Source organism: Phoca vitulina, unplaced genomic scaffold (assembly GCF_004348235.1).
Source record: "Phoca vitulina isolate PV1807 unplaced genomic scaffold, GSC_HSeal_1.0 scaffold31, whole genome shotgun sequence".
NCBI classification, from domain to species: domain Eukaryota; kingdom Metazoa; phylum Chordata; class Mammalia; order Carnivora; family Phocidae; genus Phoca; species Phoca vitulina.
In genome coordinates, this window is record NW_022589734.1 from 23,759,580 (window position 1) to 23,776,429 (window position 16,850).

The 16,850-nt window shown below is 47.8% G+C and overlaps 1 protein-coding gene across 5 annotated transcripts in view; it reads right to left on the reverse strand.

Annotated features, from left to right (window-relative positions):
- The window catches only part of RIPOR2 (RHO family interacting cell polarization regulator 2), a 110,479-nt gene that overhangs the window by 35,296 nt on the left and 58,333 nt on the right, over positions 1-16,850 (reverse strand). For all 5 annotated transcript variants that reach the window (XM_032424634.1, XM_032424635.1, XM_032424636.1 and 2 more), the window contains exons 3-8: positions 16,628-16,783; positions 15,824-15,902; positions 14,346-14,369; positions 13,197-13,250; positions 8,837-8,986; positions 4,768-4,831 (exon numbers count right to left, since the gene is read on the reverse strand). In XM_032424634.1, coding sequence (XP_032280525.1) covers positions 4,768-4,831; positions 8,837-8,986; positions 13,197-13,250; positions 14,346-14,369; positions 15,824-15,902; positions 16,628-16,783 — 527 coding nt within the window. The remainder of the gene's footprint in view (positions 1-4,767; positions 4,832-8,836; positions 8,987-13,196; positions 13,251-14,345; positions 14,370-15,823; positions 15,903-16,627; positions 16,784-16,850) is intronic.

The following is a 16,850-nucleotide window of genomic DNA, read 5'->3' on the forward strand; positions in this document are numbered from 1 at the left end:
AAAAAAAAAAAAAAAAAAAAAAAAAAAAAAAAAAAAAACCTCTGCAGAGGGACACCTGAGCGGCTCAGTCGGTTGAGCGTCCAACTCTTGGTTTCTGCTCAGGTCATGATCTCAGGGTCGTGAGAGCGAGCCCTGCGTCGGGCTCCCTGCTCAGCGGGGAGTCGGCTTGAGGATTCTCTGCCCATCTCCCCACACGCACTTGGGTGTTCTCTCTCTCTCTCAAATAAATGAATAAATCTTTAAATAAAATAAAATAAAACCTCTGCAAATTAGTTCAGGTTTCACCCGTTGCCAGTTTACCTGTGCAATTACAACAGAAGCCTAGTTAAAAAAGCCAAAAAGCAAGAAACTGACCTGGTATCAGTGTGGATAAAGGTATGTATGGGGGAAATGCTTTGAAGTTTTTTTTTTTTCCCTTTCAAAATTACCAGAAATTTCGGGCGCCTGGGTGGCTCAGTCGTTAAGCGTCTGCCTTCGGCTCAGGTCATGATCCCAGGGTCCTGGGATCGAGCCCCGCATCGGGCTCCCTGCTCTGCGGGAAGCCTGCTTCTCCCTCTCCCACTCCCCCTGCTTGTGTTCCCTCTCTCGCTGTGTCTCTCTCTGTCAAATAAATAAAATCTTTAAAAAAAAATTACTAGAAATTTCATATCTGAACTTAGACAAATGGGAAAAAGGTACTTGGAAGGCATGGTTTTTGAGCCTATGAGCCCAGGTTATTGAAGCAAAACTTCTTGAAACTGCTTGTATTGACATCACCCCGAGGCGCTGATCACCAGCATGTTGCCGACCGGCACCAGCCCGGCAGAAGCGGGTCTGCCCCTATGCTTCTGAAGTCCCCGCTGCTCGTGTAAGCCAATCACCGTGCTGCTTGCAGAACTGAAACCAACAGCAGGGCAATTACAGTTACAGCTCGATGTCTTTCAAACCCGGCCAGAGGCCTGCTGGGATTTTCACAGCTGGGGAGAGGTTCATGTTTTCTCAGCACTTTTGTGATTACTGCTGCACCGTCTAGAAAGCGTTCCTGATGGCCACTCTGCAGACCGTCATGGGGGGTGAGCGTCCAGGGGTGGGTGGGGGTGGGGGGCTTTTATTTCTATGGTGCATCTTCCTGTACCTTTGGCTGTTTTACTGTAAACACCCAGATAAAACGGCTCTTCTCTGGCCTCGTTTGTAAGGCCCAGATGCCACAGTACGTAGCCTCCCACCTTTCCTTCCTTTGCTCGGAGACTTTTCTGCTGGAAGAATGCTCCCCATTTTTGCTAGTTCTATGATGAGCTTCCTTTCCAAAGATAAAACAGATCGCACCTGCTGACAGCACATATACACAGAAAACGATGGCTGGGTATTCGCGACAATGTTAACAAAGTTCCGCACCGGGTGGAGCGATGATGAAAGTAAGGAAGTCACACTTTGCTCCAAGGAAAGGAGCCAAGCAGCTGAATGGCTGGGAGTTCTGTTCCAAGCCTCCCTGATTTATTGACCAGGCATACATTGTGCAGATTCACTAGCTCACAGGCAGTTCTTCCCTCTGCCCTGAAAGCCGGGGAGGCAGGCCTGGGCTTGGAGATACCCACTACCTGGGATTGCACTGGAACGGAGCACAAGCTGGGAGAAGCAGCAGCTTTCCTTGAGAGACCACTTTTCATCTGGGTCCTGGCTAACAAGAGACCCCCCCATTAGCCTGACATTCAAGGCAATGGACATCCATAGCTCTTCTTCTAGTACAGGCTCCCGCCCAGCCAGGCCACCTGCCATTTGTCAACGTGCCCTTCCCTCTTTGGTGAATGCCATTCTCTTGCTGTTCACCTGCCCAGAGCAGTCTCTCTCGTTCTAATTCAAGGGTTACATTGGGGAGCCTTCCTCCTTCCTTCCTGCTTCCCTCCCCCTAGATAGGTGAGTGGCACCCTTCTCCCGTCACCTGGGGGGCTTCGGAGACAAGCTGGCCATCCCAGTGGTCTGGGGGGGGTCATTCATTCCACTGAATTTGAATGCACTGGCTCATACATCCATTTTTCTCCAGTGGACTGTGTGGAACTCAAGGCCAGGGGCCACTCATCTGGATGCAGCCTCGTGCTCGGCCAAGAACAGGAGTTCTGTAACCGATCAGTTGTTTTTATCAACAAGGCACCCACACCCCCGGGGGCCCAAACTCACACACACACACACACACACACACACACACACACAAAACCAAAAGGGTTGTTTTCTTTGTGTTGGGTGGTGCAGAAAGGGAAGTGTGGAAGGGTGTGGCTGGAGGAAGCGGGGTTACCAGGTCTGACAATATTATGAAATATCCTCAGTGGATGTCAGTATGTGTGCTGGGGGGTGGTTATGTTTTACCAGAAGGAGTCACAGATAAGAAAGTAGCTGATTGCAAAGATGCAAGATTTCTTGGCAGCGTGAGGAGGCTTCCCTTTTATCAAGAGAGAGGAAGATTTCCATGGAGGTGTTTCCTTTGAAAGGCTTCCTAGTTGTCGTTTCTGAGTTTTCATGTTAGATTAGGGACGTGCAAAGGGAGAATAATCTGTAATGAAAAAGGAGAGTATGTTTTGGGCCTAGAGTCCCCCTGGGGGAAACCGAGCGCCCAGACAGAAGTGACGGAAGCAGACCAGGCGGGAAGGAGAGAACAGGCAGAGGCAGAGAAGGAATTGCTCGGTAAACAGGAGGTCCTGTCAGCCCACCAGGATAACCCTTCAGGACCCAGGGCTATTATTTAGCTGGCGCCCGGGTCCCCCAGGGATGGTGGGCCCCCGGCACCATCATCTGCCGGACGCCCAGGCCTGAAGCTCCACACCCACGCTGCCCGTGGGCTGGGCTGGAGACGGCCCTCCCACAGAGGAGGCCATCCTTGGAGCAAGTTTCTAGTATTGGCTCTGCTCTCTTCGAACTTCCCGCCTCATAGGAGACCAAGTGTGGGAATATTCTAGAAGCCAGGAGCCCTGGAATTCAGTTTCACTTTTGACTCCAACTCACTATGTGACTTCTGGGACAAGTCATATAAAATGGGGAAATGATCATCCTGCCAAAAATGGATGCCTTGGATAACAGAAATCAGGGAAATCTGGTACTCCCTGTGTGAATCGTGAGAAGATGTGTGACCTGAGTCTCTCCCAGCTGTGAGACCGACCAGTCTGCACGGAGGGTGCCGAGTGTCGGGGGACATGAGAGGGACGTGTTTTCTGCTAAACACTGATTCAGGGCAGTTGTTTTCCAGAATGAGGCTGCTGATGAAATCATCCTGCGAGTCTTAAGAAAAAATCTTCCAGGGCCCACCCTGACTTGCTGGGTCTGGGGCAGGGCCTGAGCGGTTTTGGAACCTCAGACTCAGGTAAGAGGACCCAACATGAAGACAATAAACGAAAAACTGACAAAAGCGCGGAGGCCCCACCCCAGTGGGACAACAAGTGTTGAGATTTCACACTGAATGACAAACCAGTTCACACTCAGGTCTGCCATAGAGAAGAATGCAGCCACTGGGGAAGCTGAAGGTCAAGGTCGTTGGTATTCTAGGAATAAGTCATTCAGAGTGGTTCTCACGGGGGTGCCTAGTGCTTGATAGAAACAGTTCCCTGCAGACTAAGAAGGCTCACTCGAAAACGAAGCTCTCCTGCTGAGCACTTAAAAAAAAAAAAGTGCCCTTCCCTATTCCCTTAATTGCAAAAAGTCAACAAGAGGGTGATTAAGTCTCCATTAGCAACAACCCAGGGATCAAGCTGCTGCAGAAACGTGAGGACCAGAGTGCCTCCACCCCAGTTCTCTCTTTGCCACAGTGAATGGGCCCACATTCAAGACAAACGGACCCGTGGCTGCCAATTGGCGAGCCCTGCCCGCAACACCCGGGCCACGCTCCGTTTCCTAAAGCTGGCGTGCCTTTTTTTGTTCTGAAGATGCCACGGTACAGATATCAACAACCAATCACGCTTCTAGGTCAGAGCTTTCCAGAACAAACACCAGAAATGCACTGGACAGAGGAGGAAAATGCACAGTCCTCTGTGGGTTTTACACTAAAAATAAATACCATTAAGTAATGGGTGGGTAGTTTGCAGAAAACGTGAGCAGGAAGGAGCGACTGAAACGACACCCAAAGAAGCCAAGAGACAGATCGAGGACGTGGGATGGTCCGTACAACAGCGCTTTCTATGCCAAGTCAACAGTAGGAGGAAAATGGGAAGGGTCTGCTTTAGATGAAAGGAAGCCTAAGAGACACCTAATGACCAATCACGACGCATGGACCTTATTTGGATCCCAGTGTGAACAAACCAACTGTACAAAGCATTTTGGAGACAGCTGGGGAAACTGGATAATGGAGTGGATTAATAACAAAGGCATATTAATTTTATCAGATGTGATAATACTTGACATTGTGATTATTTACGTAAGAAGCAGCCCCCGTTCTTTAAGGGATGCATATTGAAATACACACGGGCAGACTCACATATCTGGGTTATATATCATCAAAGGGAAAAACAGGGAAAAGCAAATGTGGCAAAATCTTGCTAATTATTAAATCTAGGTGCTATGGGGTTCATTGCAACATTCTCTTCATTTCTGTGTATGCTTGAGATTCTGCCATAATAAAGATTTAAGGGTGCAGGCAAGTCTCAGGACTAGAAGGTTCTGGAACATCAACACATTCACAAATGGGGAGGGGTGAGCATGGGCGGCACAGTGTCCTTGCAAGCAAAGTAAAAATAGCGTGTGCGCTCAAACTTAAGAAGCTCTGTCTGCGGAGACGGCGCCTTCCTCTCTGAACAGGGGAAAGAGTACCTTTCATCTTGATGGAGAACTCCCCCAGCAGGTTCTCCAGCTCTGCCTCGATGGTGCACATATTCTGTGAAGAGGACAGAAAACTGGCATCAGCGCGAGGCTTCTGTCACCAACAGCGCAAAGCACGTGATGTTCTAGAAGCTGCAGACAACTACAGCTCGAGGCTTGAACACCAGCATTTACCTGTTTGCAGAGAGCTCCCTGGCCCTGCCGTGAAGCGTTCTGGACAAAATTCCACCCCCCCACCCAGAGTCTATGCAAGCCTTTTGGTGTACGGGAAATTTAGAGCACAGAAGAACAATTTCACTTATTTCCATGCACAATGGTGAGGATTGGGATGCTAGACAAAAAGGAAAGCAGTCTGGGGGCGCCTGGGTGGCTCTGCCTTCGGCTCAGGTCAGGATCTCAGGGTCCAGGGATCGAGTCCAGCATCGGGCTCCCTGCTCAGTGAGGAGTCTGCTTCTCCCTCTCCCTCTACCCCTCCCCACTGCTCGTGATCTCTCTCTCTCTCAAAGAACTAAATAAACAATCTTTTTAAAAAAAGAAAAGGAAGAAGGAAAGTAGTCTGCTCCTAAATGGAGAAGATCAAGGTTCTTAAGTCGCTGACTTTGGGACCTCCTACAGCAGAAGACTCGCTGTGTTTCCTTCAGATGTTACATCAATGATCTCATCACATTATATCATAAACAGACGAATCCAGAACATGATATTCTGCAAGAACTGGCCTGGATTCTACAAAAAGGTAATGTGGGAAAAAAGTTCTAGACCAAAGGGGCTAAAGAGACATAAAAACCAAATGCCACCTGTTATCTTCCATTAGATCCTGACTTGAAGGACAATACACTAAGACAGTTATCAAAGACATGACCGGGCCAAATAGCGGCATCTGAAGATGCACAGGCCATCGGATAACTCCGTTAGTTGACTAACTGTCTGAGTTGTGGGAATGGCGTGTGTTTGTGCAGGGAGACACAGGCGACCACCGTGGGTTCTGTGCAAAACACTTATGGGGAGAAGGGTCGCCATGTCCATTACTTACTGTCAGATGACTCAGCAAAAAAACAAGGATAAAGAACGAAAAAGTTGAGCATAGGTGAGAGAAGGAAAGCAAATATGGCAAGACGTCACCAACTGGTAAAGGTAGATGGTGTTTATTATAGTAGTCTTGACTTTTCTGTCGGTTGGAAATTTCTCTGAATAGAAATCGGGGCCATAATAACAGCGGTTCTGTGTCCTGCCAAGTGAGTGAGGCTGGCTTCCTGCGGTAAAGGCCACGTGCCCCCAAAATGATTCCTGGGCCTGACAAGAGTCCTCCGCTCACTCTACTGTTGAGGGCCCCCCGAAGGCAGGAGGAGGGACACCATCTAAGTGTGTGGTTAGACAGGTCCCTACCCACACCGGCCCTACTTCCTCCGGATCTGAGGACCTCAACAGAGCAGGCGGTGTTGGAGATCGAAAAAGGAAAAGTGCGTGGCCAGGGCTCTCCCGAGGCGGCCTTGACCGTCCGGCCCCCGGGAGTGGGGGACGGTGGCACCTGCAGGCTTCTCCCCCAGCAACCGGCCTCCATGGTGGGGGGCGGGGGTGGGGGGCACTCGTGCTAGCCCACAGCCCTGTGGGCACCGACAGGGAGTGCTCCGTCTGCGTTTTGTGGGCTCAGGACCTCAGGATGGCTGAGTGAGGCGACAGCGTCCCGTCGTTCTCTCCAGAAGATGCCCTCCCGCACCAGTGTGTCGATGGGGTGCAAAGACGAAGGCATTGCCTTTGCCCTTGTGAGCTCTGGGTACCTCGGGGAGCTTCACAGACCTCGGGGAAACGTCCTGAAGCCTGGGCTCCGGGCCGCTTGAAACAAAGCCTCGGTACCGAACACCGCTTCTCTCAGAGCCCTGCGCGGCCCGGTGAAGGAACACATGGCACCTGCCCGACACGCCAGGGACGTTAGCCTGCAAGCAGGGTTGCCACGAGCGTCTTCAAGAAAACAGGGGGGGCGCAGCTAGTTTAGCAGGTGAGGACTTCTGGGGTCAGGATGCTCTTCCGTCTGAGCCGGGCAGCTGTGGAGGAGTCCTGCCACCCCTGCAGCAGCCCCCCAGCCTCTCCCCCAGAACCTTCTCTGTGATAAAGTCCCGGCTCTGCGGTTCCGGGAAGACAAAAACCACCGATGTCAGGTAAGACGCTACCGAAGTCCGACTCCTTTCTCCCTGAAGGCGCAGTTCCTCTTGCTGCAACGGTCCTCTACATCTTTGAACGTGGGAGCGGAGTCTGATGCCACGGGCCGGCACCTGGGCAAGGATGGGTATTTCGGAAACAGCCGGCGAATGTTCTAGAAGGGGCAGCTTCTCCAGGCTGCCGGTCAGTTACCTGCTCCTGGACTCCGAATGACCGTTTTAAGTGCTCTTTTATTTCTGAGACGTGCACAAATGAGGGCTCAGGAACCAGGGCTGCTTCTAAGCCAGGGCGTCTTAAGCCCTGGGGCCACGAACTTAGACGGGGGGAAGAGAAAGTCCCCATGATTTCACAACCAGTGAAATGCACGGTGTGGAAGCATCACGGATGTGGGAAGCCCCAGCGGTATGACTGGTACCTGTGGCTCTCTGACACACAGAAATCACCGGTGTGTTCACGCCACACCACCAGTTCCAGAGAACCTTGAACAATCACTCATACTTATTGCTACTTTAAAATTTTATAACTTCTGGGGCGCCTGGGTGGCTCAGCTGGTTAAACGACTGCCTTCGGCTCAGGTCATGATCCCAGGGTCCTGGGATCGAGTCCCACATCAGGCTCCCCGCTCAGCGGGAAGTCTGCTTCTCCCTCTGACCCTCCCCCCTCTCATGTGCTCTCTCTCTCTCATTCTCATTCTCTCAAATAAATAAATAAATAAAATCTTTAAAAAAAAAAATAAAATTTTATAACTTCCAATAACTAAGTGGCAATGCTAGAGCTGATAATTTAATTTTGATGTGCTAATAATAACGTGGCATAAACAAAGCACAGCACTATATCAAAATATTTTGCTTTTTAAGATATTTTGGTAACGGTACTACTAATACTGAAATGCCTATTTCAGTATCATTAGTTTCTTCTGAGTTCCTGGATTCCGCATATTTTATTTTATGCATTTAATAATCATTCTTCTGAAAGGGGAATATAGGCAAAGAAGCCGAAACACAGAGAGAGAGACAAAACGGTTCAGACCAGAGACCCTGCTGGAGCGACCATACAAGGCGACCCATGGGGTCAGAGGCTCAGCTCCGGGAACTGCCCAGCAGACCCCATGAACCCTCAGGAGGCTGATGACTTCATTTATGAAATTCGATCTGTGAGCAGACACTCGGGATAGTGAGATGTGCTGCTTGAATTATTCAGTCTTCCATCAAAGACACTTGGTATCAGGTGACCCCAGGAGGAGGGAAGGCCTCCCTGTGTCGGATGCAGGGGCCTCAGAGACAGAAGCCAGGGGAGGCCCACTTCTGCTTGTGGCTCTTTATCTTGTCTCCTTGAAGAGAGAAGGGGACTTCCTTAGCATAAAATCATCACAGGCTGGAGTGTTGGTGACACCCAGCTTTCAGGGCAGCTATCTTAACCGCTAGGGTGGTTCTACTTCTGGGAATAAAGCCAGATTAGCCTGGACACTAGAAAATTTAGGAGTGCACTTAGAGCGTCAAAAACCAGAGCCCTGTGGCTGACTCATGCATTCGCTGAACTTCTCGACAAGCATCCGTAGCCTCCCTATGCAGAGACCGCAAGGCAGCAGGGAGCACAGAAGAGTTCAAGACTTGGTCAGTGAATGGCTTCGTAGCATCTGACATCTTGCGGCTTTTCAGTTTCATGAACAAGCACGGTCCAAGGCACTAGGACATGAGTGACTGCCAGGTGACGCTCGGGGACCAAGAAAGGCCAACGGAGGCTGTGGAATCCAGTGAAGACTGACTGAACCAAAATACGAAGGACAGAAGTGCCCGAGAGTCATCTTAAACAATTCCACGGAAGGACAGCCCCCAAAGAGTGCAAGAGAGGCAAATGGTAAGACAGCTCCCCGAAGGGTAGGCTGAGGTAGCCAAGCGGCACATACCTCCGTGTACTCCCTATAGCTGCGATTGATCTCCGACAGGCTCTCACGGGCAGCCCGGCTGCTAGGCGAGGCCGCGAAGGCTTGCTTCATTTTGCTGGCACCATCTTGGAGGCGTCTTTGGATACAATACCCTTCGTAGAGTTCATCTACCTGTCAGAATCACAGGAGGGAACACGAGGGATGGAACTATTTAATCCCACTTGAAAGAAGTTACACAGGCCATTGTTCAGTCCAAAAGATATTTATGTTTCTGACCTCAACAAGGAGACTCTAGTAGAAGTGTCATCCTTTTATTTATTTATTTATTTATAAAGATTTTATTTGAGAGAGAACGAGAGCATGAGCAGGGTGAGGGATAAAGGGAGAGAGAGAAGCAGACATCCCTCTGAGCAGGGAGCCCCACGTGGGGCTCATCCTGGGACCCTGAGAGCACGACCAGAGTGGAAGGCAGACGCTTGACCAACTGAGCCACCCAGGCGCCCTCCCCCCCCCCGAAGCATCATCCTTTTAACCAGAGACCCATCATCTTTGTTTTAGCCACTGGGATCCATTTTCTCTTTCAAAGCAGATTTTAATCTGAGCCTTCTTTTCAAATTACACGAAATGAAAATGAGCTTAACACTGGTGGGCTGTGTGAGCCAAGTACTGGATGAAGGAGACCGCAGTCTTCTACATAAGGAACAAACATAGGAAGGATTTCCGCGAGGCTCTTACCACTTTAAGGGTATTGTCACAAGGTGATATTCACACATCTACATTTAGCATTTTTTTTTTAAAAAGAACTTGAGCCAAGACTTTACAAAAATCATTTTCAGGTGGCGCCTGGGTGGCTCAGTCGTTAAGCGTCTGCCTTCGGCTCAGGTCATGATCCCAGAGTCCTGGGATCGAGCCCCGCATCGGGCTCCCTGCTCTGCGGGAAGCCTGCTTTCTCCCTCTCCCACTCCCCCCGCTTGTGTTCTCTCTCTCGCTGTGTATCTCTCTCTGTCAAATAAATAAACAAAATCTTTAAAAAAAAAAAAAAAAAAAAAAAATCATTTTCAATAGGGGCACCTGGGTGGCTCAGTTGGTTAAGTGTCTGCCTTTGGCTCAGGTCATGATCTCAGGGTCTTGGGATCGAGCCCCGCATCGGGCTCCCTGCTCAGAGGCGAGTCTGCTTCTCCCTCTCCCTCTGCCCACCCCCCGCCCCTGCTCTTGCTCTTGCTCTCTGTCTCAAATAAAATCTTAAATAAAAAATCATCTTCAATAAAGAGCCTCAACAACATAGAAAATAAAGTTATTAAATTATTCTTAAAATGAGGGTGAAGAGGGGCACTTGGGTGGCTCAGTGGGTTAAGCGCCTGCCTTCGGCTCAGGTCGTGATCCTGGGGTCCTGGGATTGAGCCCCGCATCGAGCTCCCTGCTCAGCGGGGAGTCTCCCTCTGCCCTTCCCTGCTGCTCATGCTCTCTGTGTCTCTCTCTCAAATAAATAAAATCTTTTAAAAAAATGAGGGTGAAACACAACTGTCAAAACTTGATCAAACTGAACACTTAAGAACTATGCAGTGTTTGTGTAAATAATACTGCCACTAAAACAATAAATGGAAACACTGGAGGTGAGCATTTTTCTGCTATACATCTACATTTATACGTCCAAACAATCATATGCTGTTTGCAAATGACTATTGATCATACTCATTTTATAAGCCTGAGAATCACTTACTATCTCGAAGACAGCGATTCTCAATCAACCCAAGGCGATTTTGACACCCCAGGGACATTTGGCAAAAGCTGGAGCCGTTTATTTCCAGCCTCACAGCGGGGAGGTGTTACCACCATCTGGTAGGGACAGAGGCCAGGGATGCTGCGAAACGTCCTGCGGGACAGACGACAGTGCCCTACAACAAAGACTAGCTCCAAATATCAATAGTGCTTAAGTCGAGAAAACCTGGTTATTGCTGATCACATATATGTCCACAGTCTTGCACTCTCCCCCATTATCAGCTCGCTCCCCAGTTAACCACAGGAGTTTGCAGGCAGATGAAAAGGACACGAACCCCAGGTGTTGGTAGAAGCAAAGGAAATCAGGGACTTCTCGAGGCAGGGACCTGCCTCGGCCGACTTGAATTTTTCATTTCAGTACAAACTTTATTCCCTCAAAAGGCTGTAGAACCAGAGGAAGGTGGAGATGAATATAATGGGTTTCAGAGTTTAAGATTCCTCTTTCGTTCTGAAAGCAAGTTTTTGGGTGCTGACGACAAAGCGTCAGGAGGACCTGTTAGAGTAGGTGGAATTTTCCACCATTGCGATCTCTGTCTAGACGTCAATCACACTCAACTTAGAAGATGCACATTAAGAGACTGGAAATTATTCTCTGGTTAAAGGATTCTCTGTTGCTCTTTCCTTCAACAACTCACTCCACTTTGGTGAGAGCAATTGCCAAACTCTGGAAGCAGCCTTTCGTCTTTGGGGTCGATGGGTTTGTCTCTGATTAAGAGGGAGATGCAAGGTCAAGGGTAGTGAAGCTGCTGATGAAATCTTTGGGTTGGTGACTGGCAGAGAGGGTGGCTGCCATACCCTAAAACCAAGCTAAGACTCACCTGGTGAGCTTGTTAAAATGCTGATGCCCAGGCCCCCCTCTGAGATGCAGATTCAGTAGGTTAGGGCTGGGCTGGAATCTGGAATATTACATAAACATTGCAGATCGTTCTCATGGGGTTGGTCCCCACAAAACCCCTAGAAACACAAGAGCTGATCCCTCTTCCAGGGCAGGCCAGACTGTTTCACCCATGGGGTCCCCTGGGAAGCTGCCCCTTCCTCCCTTTTCCCCACTACTGGGTTTGCTAAAGTCTGAGACTGTAATCCTCTCTATAGGAAACTGCTCATGGGGACATCAGTTTAGCCCTAAAGATGCAGTCTGTTACTCTGCATTTGCAGAAGAGTTAATTCTTTGTTTTCATTTCAATGCCAGCCTATCCTAGCCCCATGGAGTTAATCTGTAGGATAAAGGGTAACTCTGTACCCACTTGAGTGGGAACAGGCCGACTGTAGGCAAGCGTTGGTCTCATCCACACGTCAGCAGGGACCCTCAGCAAACCAACTGCTGGACTCATTCAGTTAAGTACCATTTGTGAGACATGCTGTGCATAAGGTGCTGCAAACAGACCGCCCCCAACCTTTCGTGACCCCCGGGGTCGTCATGGCTAACCACGATGGCTGCAAGATGGATACATACACTCCTACCTGAGAGGGATTTTGTTTTCTTGCTGTGTTTCTAACTAAACAGAGTAATTTGCCAACACCTGCCTGCCACACAGATACCTCTGAATGGATGTCATTGTTTTATTTATTGAGTTTAACAGAAATTGGAGCAATTTCAGATTCGCCCAGGTAATAGATATTTTTCAAAGTGGAAACATGCAAAGGCAGCTGCATATACATATGTTTACATACATCTAAATCGTCACAGAATTTTAAAACAAAAGGATTCTTAGGCTCATTTAGATTGAATGCATGCACCTCCCGGCCCCATTTCACGGAGTGGAAAACCAAGGTCCACATGGGTGATATAGCCCAGAGAATATGTGACTGGAGCCTAGGGCTTCTGACTCCTAGCAGAGGGATCGGCTGAAGGCTCCAGTCTCTCTACTTGGAAGAGAGGCTGATGCACATGGATGCATATAGGAATGACCATTGGTGGGATTTAGCGGCTCCCAGTGGGAACGATTTTCAGGTTGCCCCAGTAACTCTTGGCAGTGTTCAGAACAATGGGGTGACAGTCCCACCCCATGCTAGCCTGGTTGGATCATCAGTGAATGGTTTGTAGGGTTCAGGGCTGGGTGTCAGGGGTCCTGACAAAATGGCCCACGTCGACAGGGGCGACAAAGATGAAAGAAAAGGTGCCTGGAAACCACGCCATGTGAGGAAGGACAGAAGGAGCCAGGAGTTTGAGAAAGAGTTAGGGACGTACATGGCACCTGTCCTTAAGTACTTTCAAGGCCTTCGTGAAGAAGTTTACGGGGAACCAAGCTATATGCATGGCCCCAGAGGGTCCAGTTACACAAGTGTGAAGTTTCGTGTAGGGTGAGTTTGGTTCGATCTTTACCAAGACTGCACAGGGACTAAAAGCCCAGCAAGAGGCCCTGTGGGAAGCACTTCAATGTTCGTTGAACGGAAGGAGAGTCAGAGCTATGCCAGACTGTCAGGCTCTTTTCTCCTTTTTCTCCATCTTTCCTGCCCGTTGGAGGACTTAATTGATAATCAGTTTAGGAGTCAATTAGGTAAGACATTCTCCGCGGACTACGTGCCATGCTTAGGCCAAAGGCGTATTGATTAGTGACTGAGGACAGAAACCCAGAAGCCAAGACAACGGGAACTTCATTACCTTACTAATGTGAAACTCCAGGCGTCTCATGTATCTTTCAATCGTTTTAATTTGCTGGAATTAAAAGAAGAAGTTTGAAAAAGTACAGCCATTTACAGTTTAACTGATCTAGACCAACAAGAATATCTTCTTCCTGATCTCAGACCCAAAATTACCAGAAAATGCTAAATACCTCCCCTTCCTTCCAATGTTGGCTATTTCAGAGAATCTCTAATACCAATTTGGAAAGTATTTACTAAAATATCGAATAAATATTCTGAGAGATGAGCTTGAGTTAGTAATGGGAATCCTTGTGTTGAACATTGAGGGAGGCCAATCAAATGGAATTCACTGGGTTTCTAGCAGGGCAATATCCTGTTGGGGCATACTTCTAATCCTTCACAGTAACATATTTTATCATCTCAAAGATGAACTCACCACCCTACAGTTTAGTGTCTCTGAAACCGGGGTGCATTTTGAAACTACTGTCCGTACGTGCTCAAAGATAATCACAGTGGTTCATGTGTCATCTCTTTGAGTTATAAATATTGTTATTACATGCATTAAATTTAATTACCCTCTCCAATGTCTTCAAAAAATATTACACCATGATTCAGCATTAAAATTACGTATATACAGAAAGGCATGCAAAGAGAGCAGCAGCATATATGAATAAATAAAAACAAACTCTACATTTAAAAGAAGCCTAGAAGAGTTTTGTCACGAAGTATAAAATACACATTTTAAGTGAACAGAGAAAACCGTGCCAGGGTTTACCTGGAATCACTTTTTTTCCCTTAGGGAGATATAAAATAATGGTGTGTTTTTCAATCAAAGACATCTTCAATTTGATGAAATACGGCAGTCAATTAGAGAGAACACAGGTAAGGACCTTCAAATACCTGGAAAGTTCTTGAACTTATCAGCGCACAGAGAAACCCTACAACCAGGTGGCATTTTAATGGAAGTGACCTTCAAGATGTTATTGGAGCTACAGATCATGGTACTTATTCATCCGCCCTCATTAGATACAAGAATGACTTACTAGGCTTAGAAAAATCATCAGTTCTTGGAGATCTGGTTATGCCTAAAGAGGAAATCACGGACCTCTCTGCAAACATGCAGTGTTTTATTTTTTCGCAATACTCCCCCCACAGAATGATAACTTACCTTGTCTAGGTCATACAGCACACCCTAAAATAAAGAAGGAGTGTCCAGATTAAAACATAGTTTCCTCACAATTGTTACTGATTTCAATAGAGGGATTCAGTTTGCATTTCTGCATTTCCGGGGAAGAAATGATCACTCCTGCAAAGTTCTGCTGGGTTATTTGAAATAGTGGCGAGAGTACTTTTAGGGGCCCGTATTTATTTTCCCTCTGTGTCTCCAGAATTCCACCCCAATCTCTCTGCACCCAAGGGTCTCACTTGCTTTCAGCTCTCCTCTCTTACATCCTGAGGGGCACATAAATTCATATTAACTTTTAAATAAGGAAAGCAAGTTAACATAGAATGGAGCAGGGATAGCCCTTGCCCTCCCATTTAAACATATAAAACTGGTGTTTAAGGAGAGTCCTGGAGGGCAGTGATAGGCTTTTCACAAATTGTTTTTTAAGCAAGTTCATTTCCTGTGTGTTTGTAATAGCACAGTGTAATCGGCACACCATTCCCATGTCCCCCATCAGGAGGGTTTTTCTATGGAACACCAGGTCCCAGCAAGAGCTCCTGCGTCCATTCACTATTGTTCTCCAAGGAGAAACATGTGCTGCCACTGAGGATGCTCAAGGGCATTCCAAAGCGGAAGGCCATTCCACAAGGAGTTGCTCCCCACAGAGATGGGGCAGTTCCTACTGTAACATCATCGGGGGATAAAATCTTTTAACTCCCATAAAGCTTTTAGCCTCTGAGCCTTCGGAAAGGACATGACTACACATCTTAGCAGATCTCCGAAAACAGAAGAAGACAGTGGCTATTGATGCACAGCTCTACCTCTTAGTGCGTGGAGACTTTTCCTGGGCTTTGTGACACCTTGAAAGATTAAGGTGTAAGATCATTTTGAACTGAACAAAATTATTTAAAATAGTGTATAGGGGAGAAGCACCTCTTCAACCAGATAAGTCCTCACAAATTTATTAGAATAGAGGACACCTGTGAGCTGCGGGACATAAGGACATGTAATGGAACGGGCTCAGGGGCTCCTCCCAACTTCTCGTAACAGGTGCCCCTGGGATCCCCTTGCCCTCCCTGACGTCATTGACCTGTACTATTTTCTTAGTTGTTCTGGGCTCCAAATTCTGTACTAACAAAATGCTAGGAGAACCCCAACTTTTCATTTCCTTATATGATTTGGAGGAGGGGTAGAGGGGGTTGCAGTTGCTTCTGTTTAGTATTTTTTCCTGATTATAAAGCGTATCCACATAAACATGCTTGGAAAATACTGAGAAGTATTAAGAATAACTTTAACCTTCTCATACATGCATCAGGGAGCAGATAGTACTCTCCCCCTTGGATCTGCTTTTCTTAAAAAGTTCTTCCTCATCCCTGTACCCTTCCCCAGATCCCTATCCCCATCCAGTAGGAAAAAAAAAAGATACTTAGCCCAAAAAAAGGAATACTGGGTTAACATCCTAATGATCGGATGGTACCTACCAGGCGAGAGTTTCTTCTCATATCTTTTAACTGAGCGGTCAGCTTGTCCAGCTCTGTCTGGTGAACCTCCAGATACTCACTGCAAAAAGAACAGGAGACCTACTCGTGACCTCTGTACCGTGCTGCCCTTGTCCTTCCGAAGGGGACGAGGAACCTGAGCCCTGCTCTGGGGAGGGGAGAGTCGGTGGGGAAGAGGCTCTAATCTCTCAACTTTCTGAAAGCTCCGGGAGTTGCTTCTGATACCATCCAGATGGTCAAAAAGGAGAGCCCCTCTGAGGCTGCAAGTCCAAAAAAGAAAAAGCAGTGGGGAGGGAACGGGGCAAATGATGTTTTGGGTCTCCTGGGTCCAGGCTCCCAGAATTCTATCTAGTGAAATATGACACCAACTCTAGAGGTCTCCCCACACACCAGGGAGATTTTATTCTGGGCCAACAATCCGTATAATAATAGACTATAATATATAACATAATAACTTGGGAAGGTTTCAGAATCCTTCCTCTGCGATCACTAAAATGGAGCTGTCTGTCCATCGTCGTTTATGTGAAACCCAACACTGCGCTGAGTTAAACACATCACTAGTTCGGATCTCCCTCGATGCTATGGATGTGATGCGGCATCTCGACATATTTCACACGTTTGAGACTCATTGAAGGCTTCCTCAATTACGGTGCAAGAATAAAATGTCTACTACAGAAATAGACATTTTAAAATGATCTCTTAAAACTTTTCCGTGCACCCCTCCTCCCCCTGAGGATTTTAGAAAGGAAAAACGTTCTAGGGTGCTCTTAGCGTCGATGTTCTTACTCGAGTCCGTTTTTCAAGGCTCTGACGACCTCTTCCACCCTCTGAGGCTGAGGCTCTTTGGGAGGGTTGTTGTTTTTGTGTCCTAAATTGTGCATTTTCTTCAGTTTGGCCTGAGGCTTCTTGAGAGCGGAGGGATTTTCGATGAAGGAGTTACATCTGTGCAAAGGAAAAAGAAATCGTGAGTCTCGGCATCCAAAAGGGTCTGAGCAAAGAAATGCCCTTT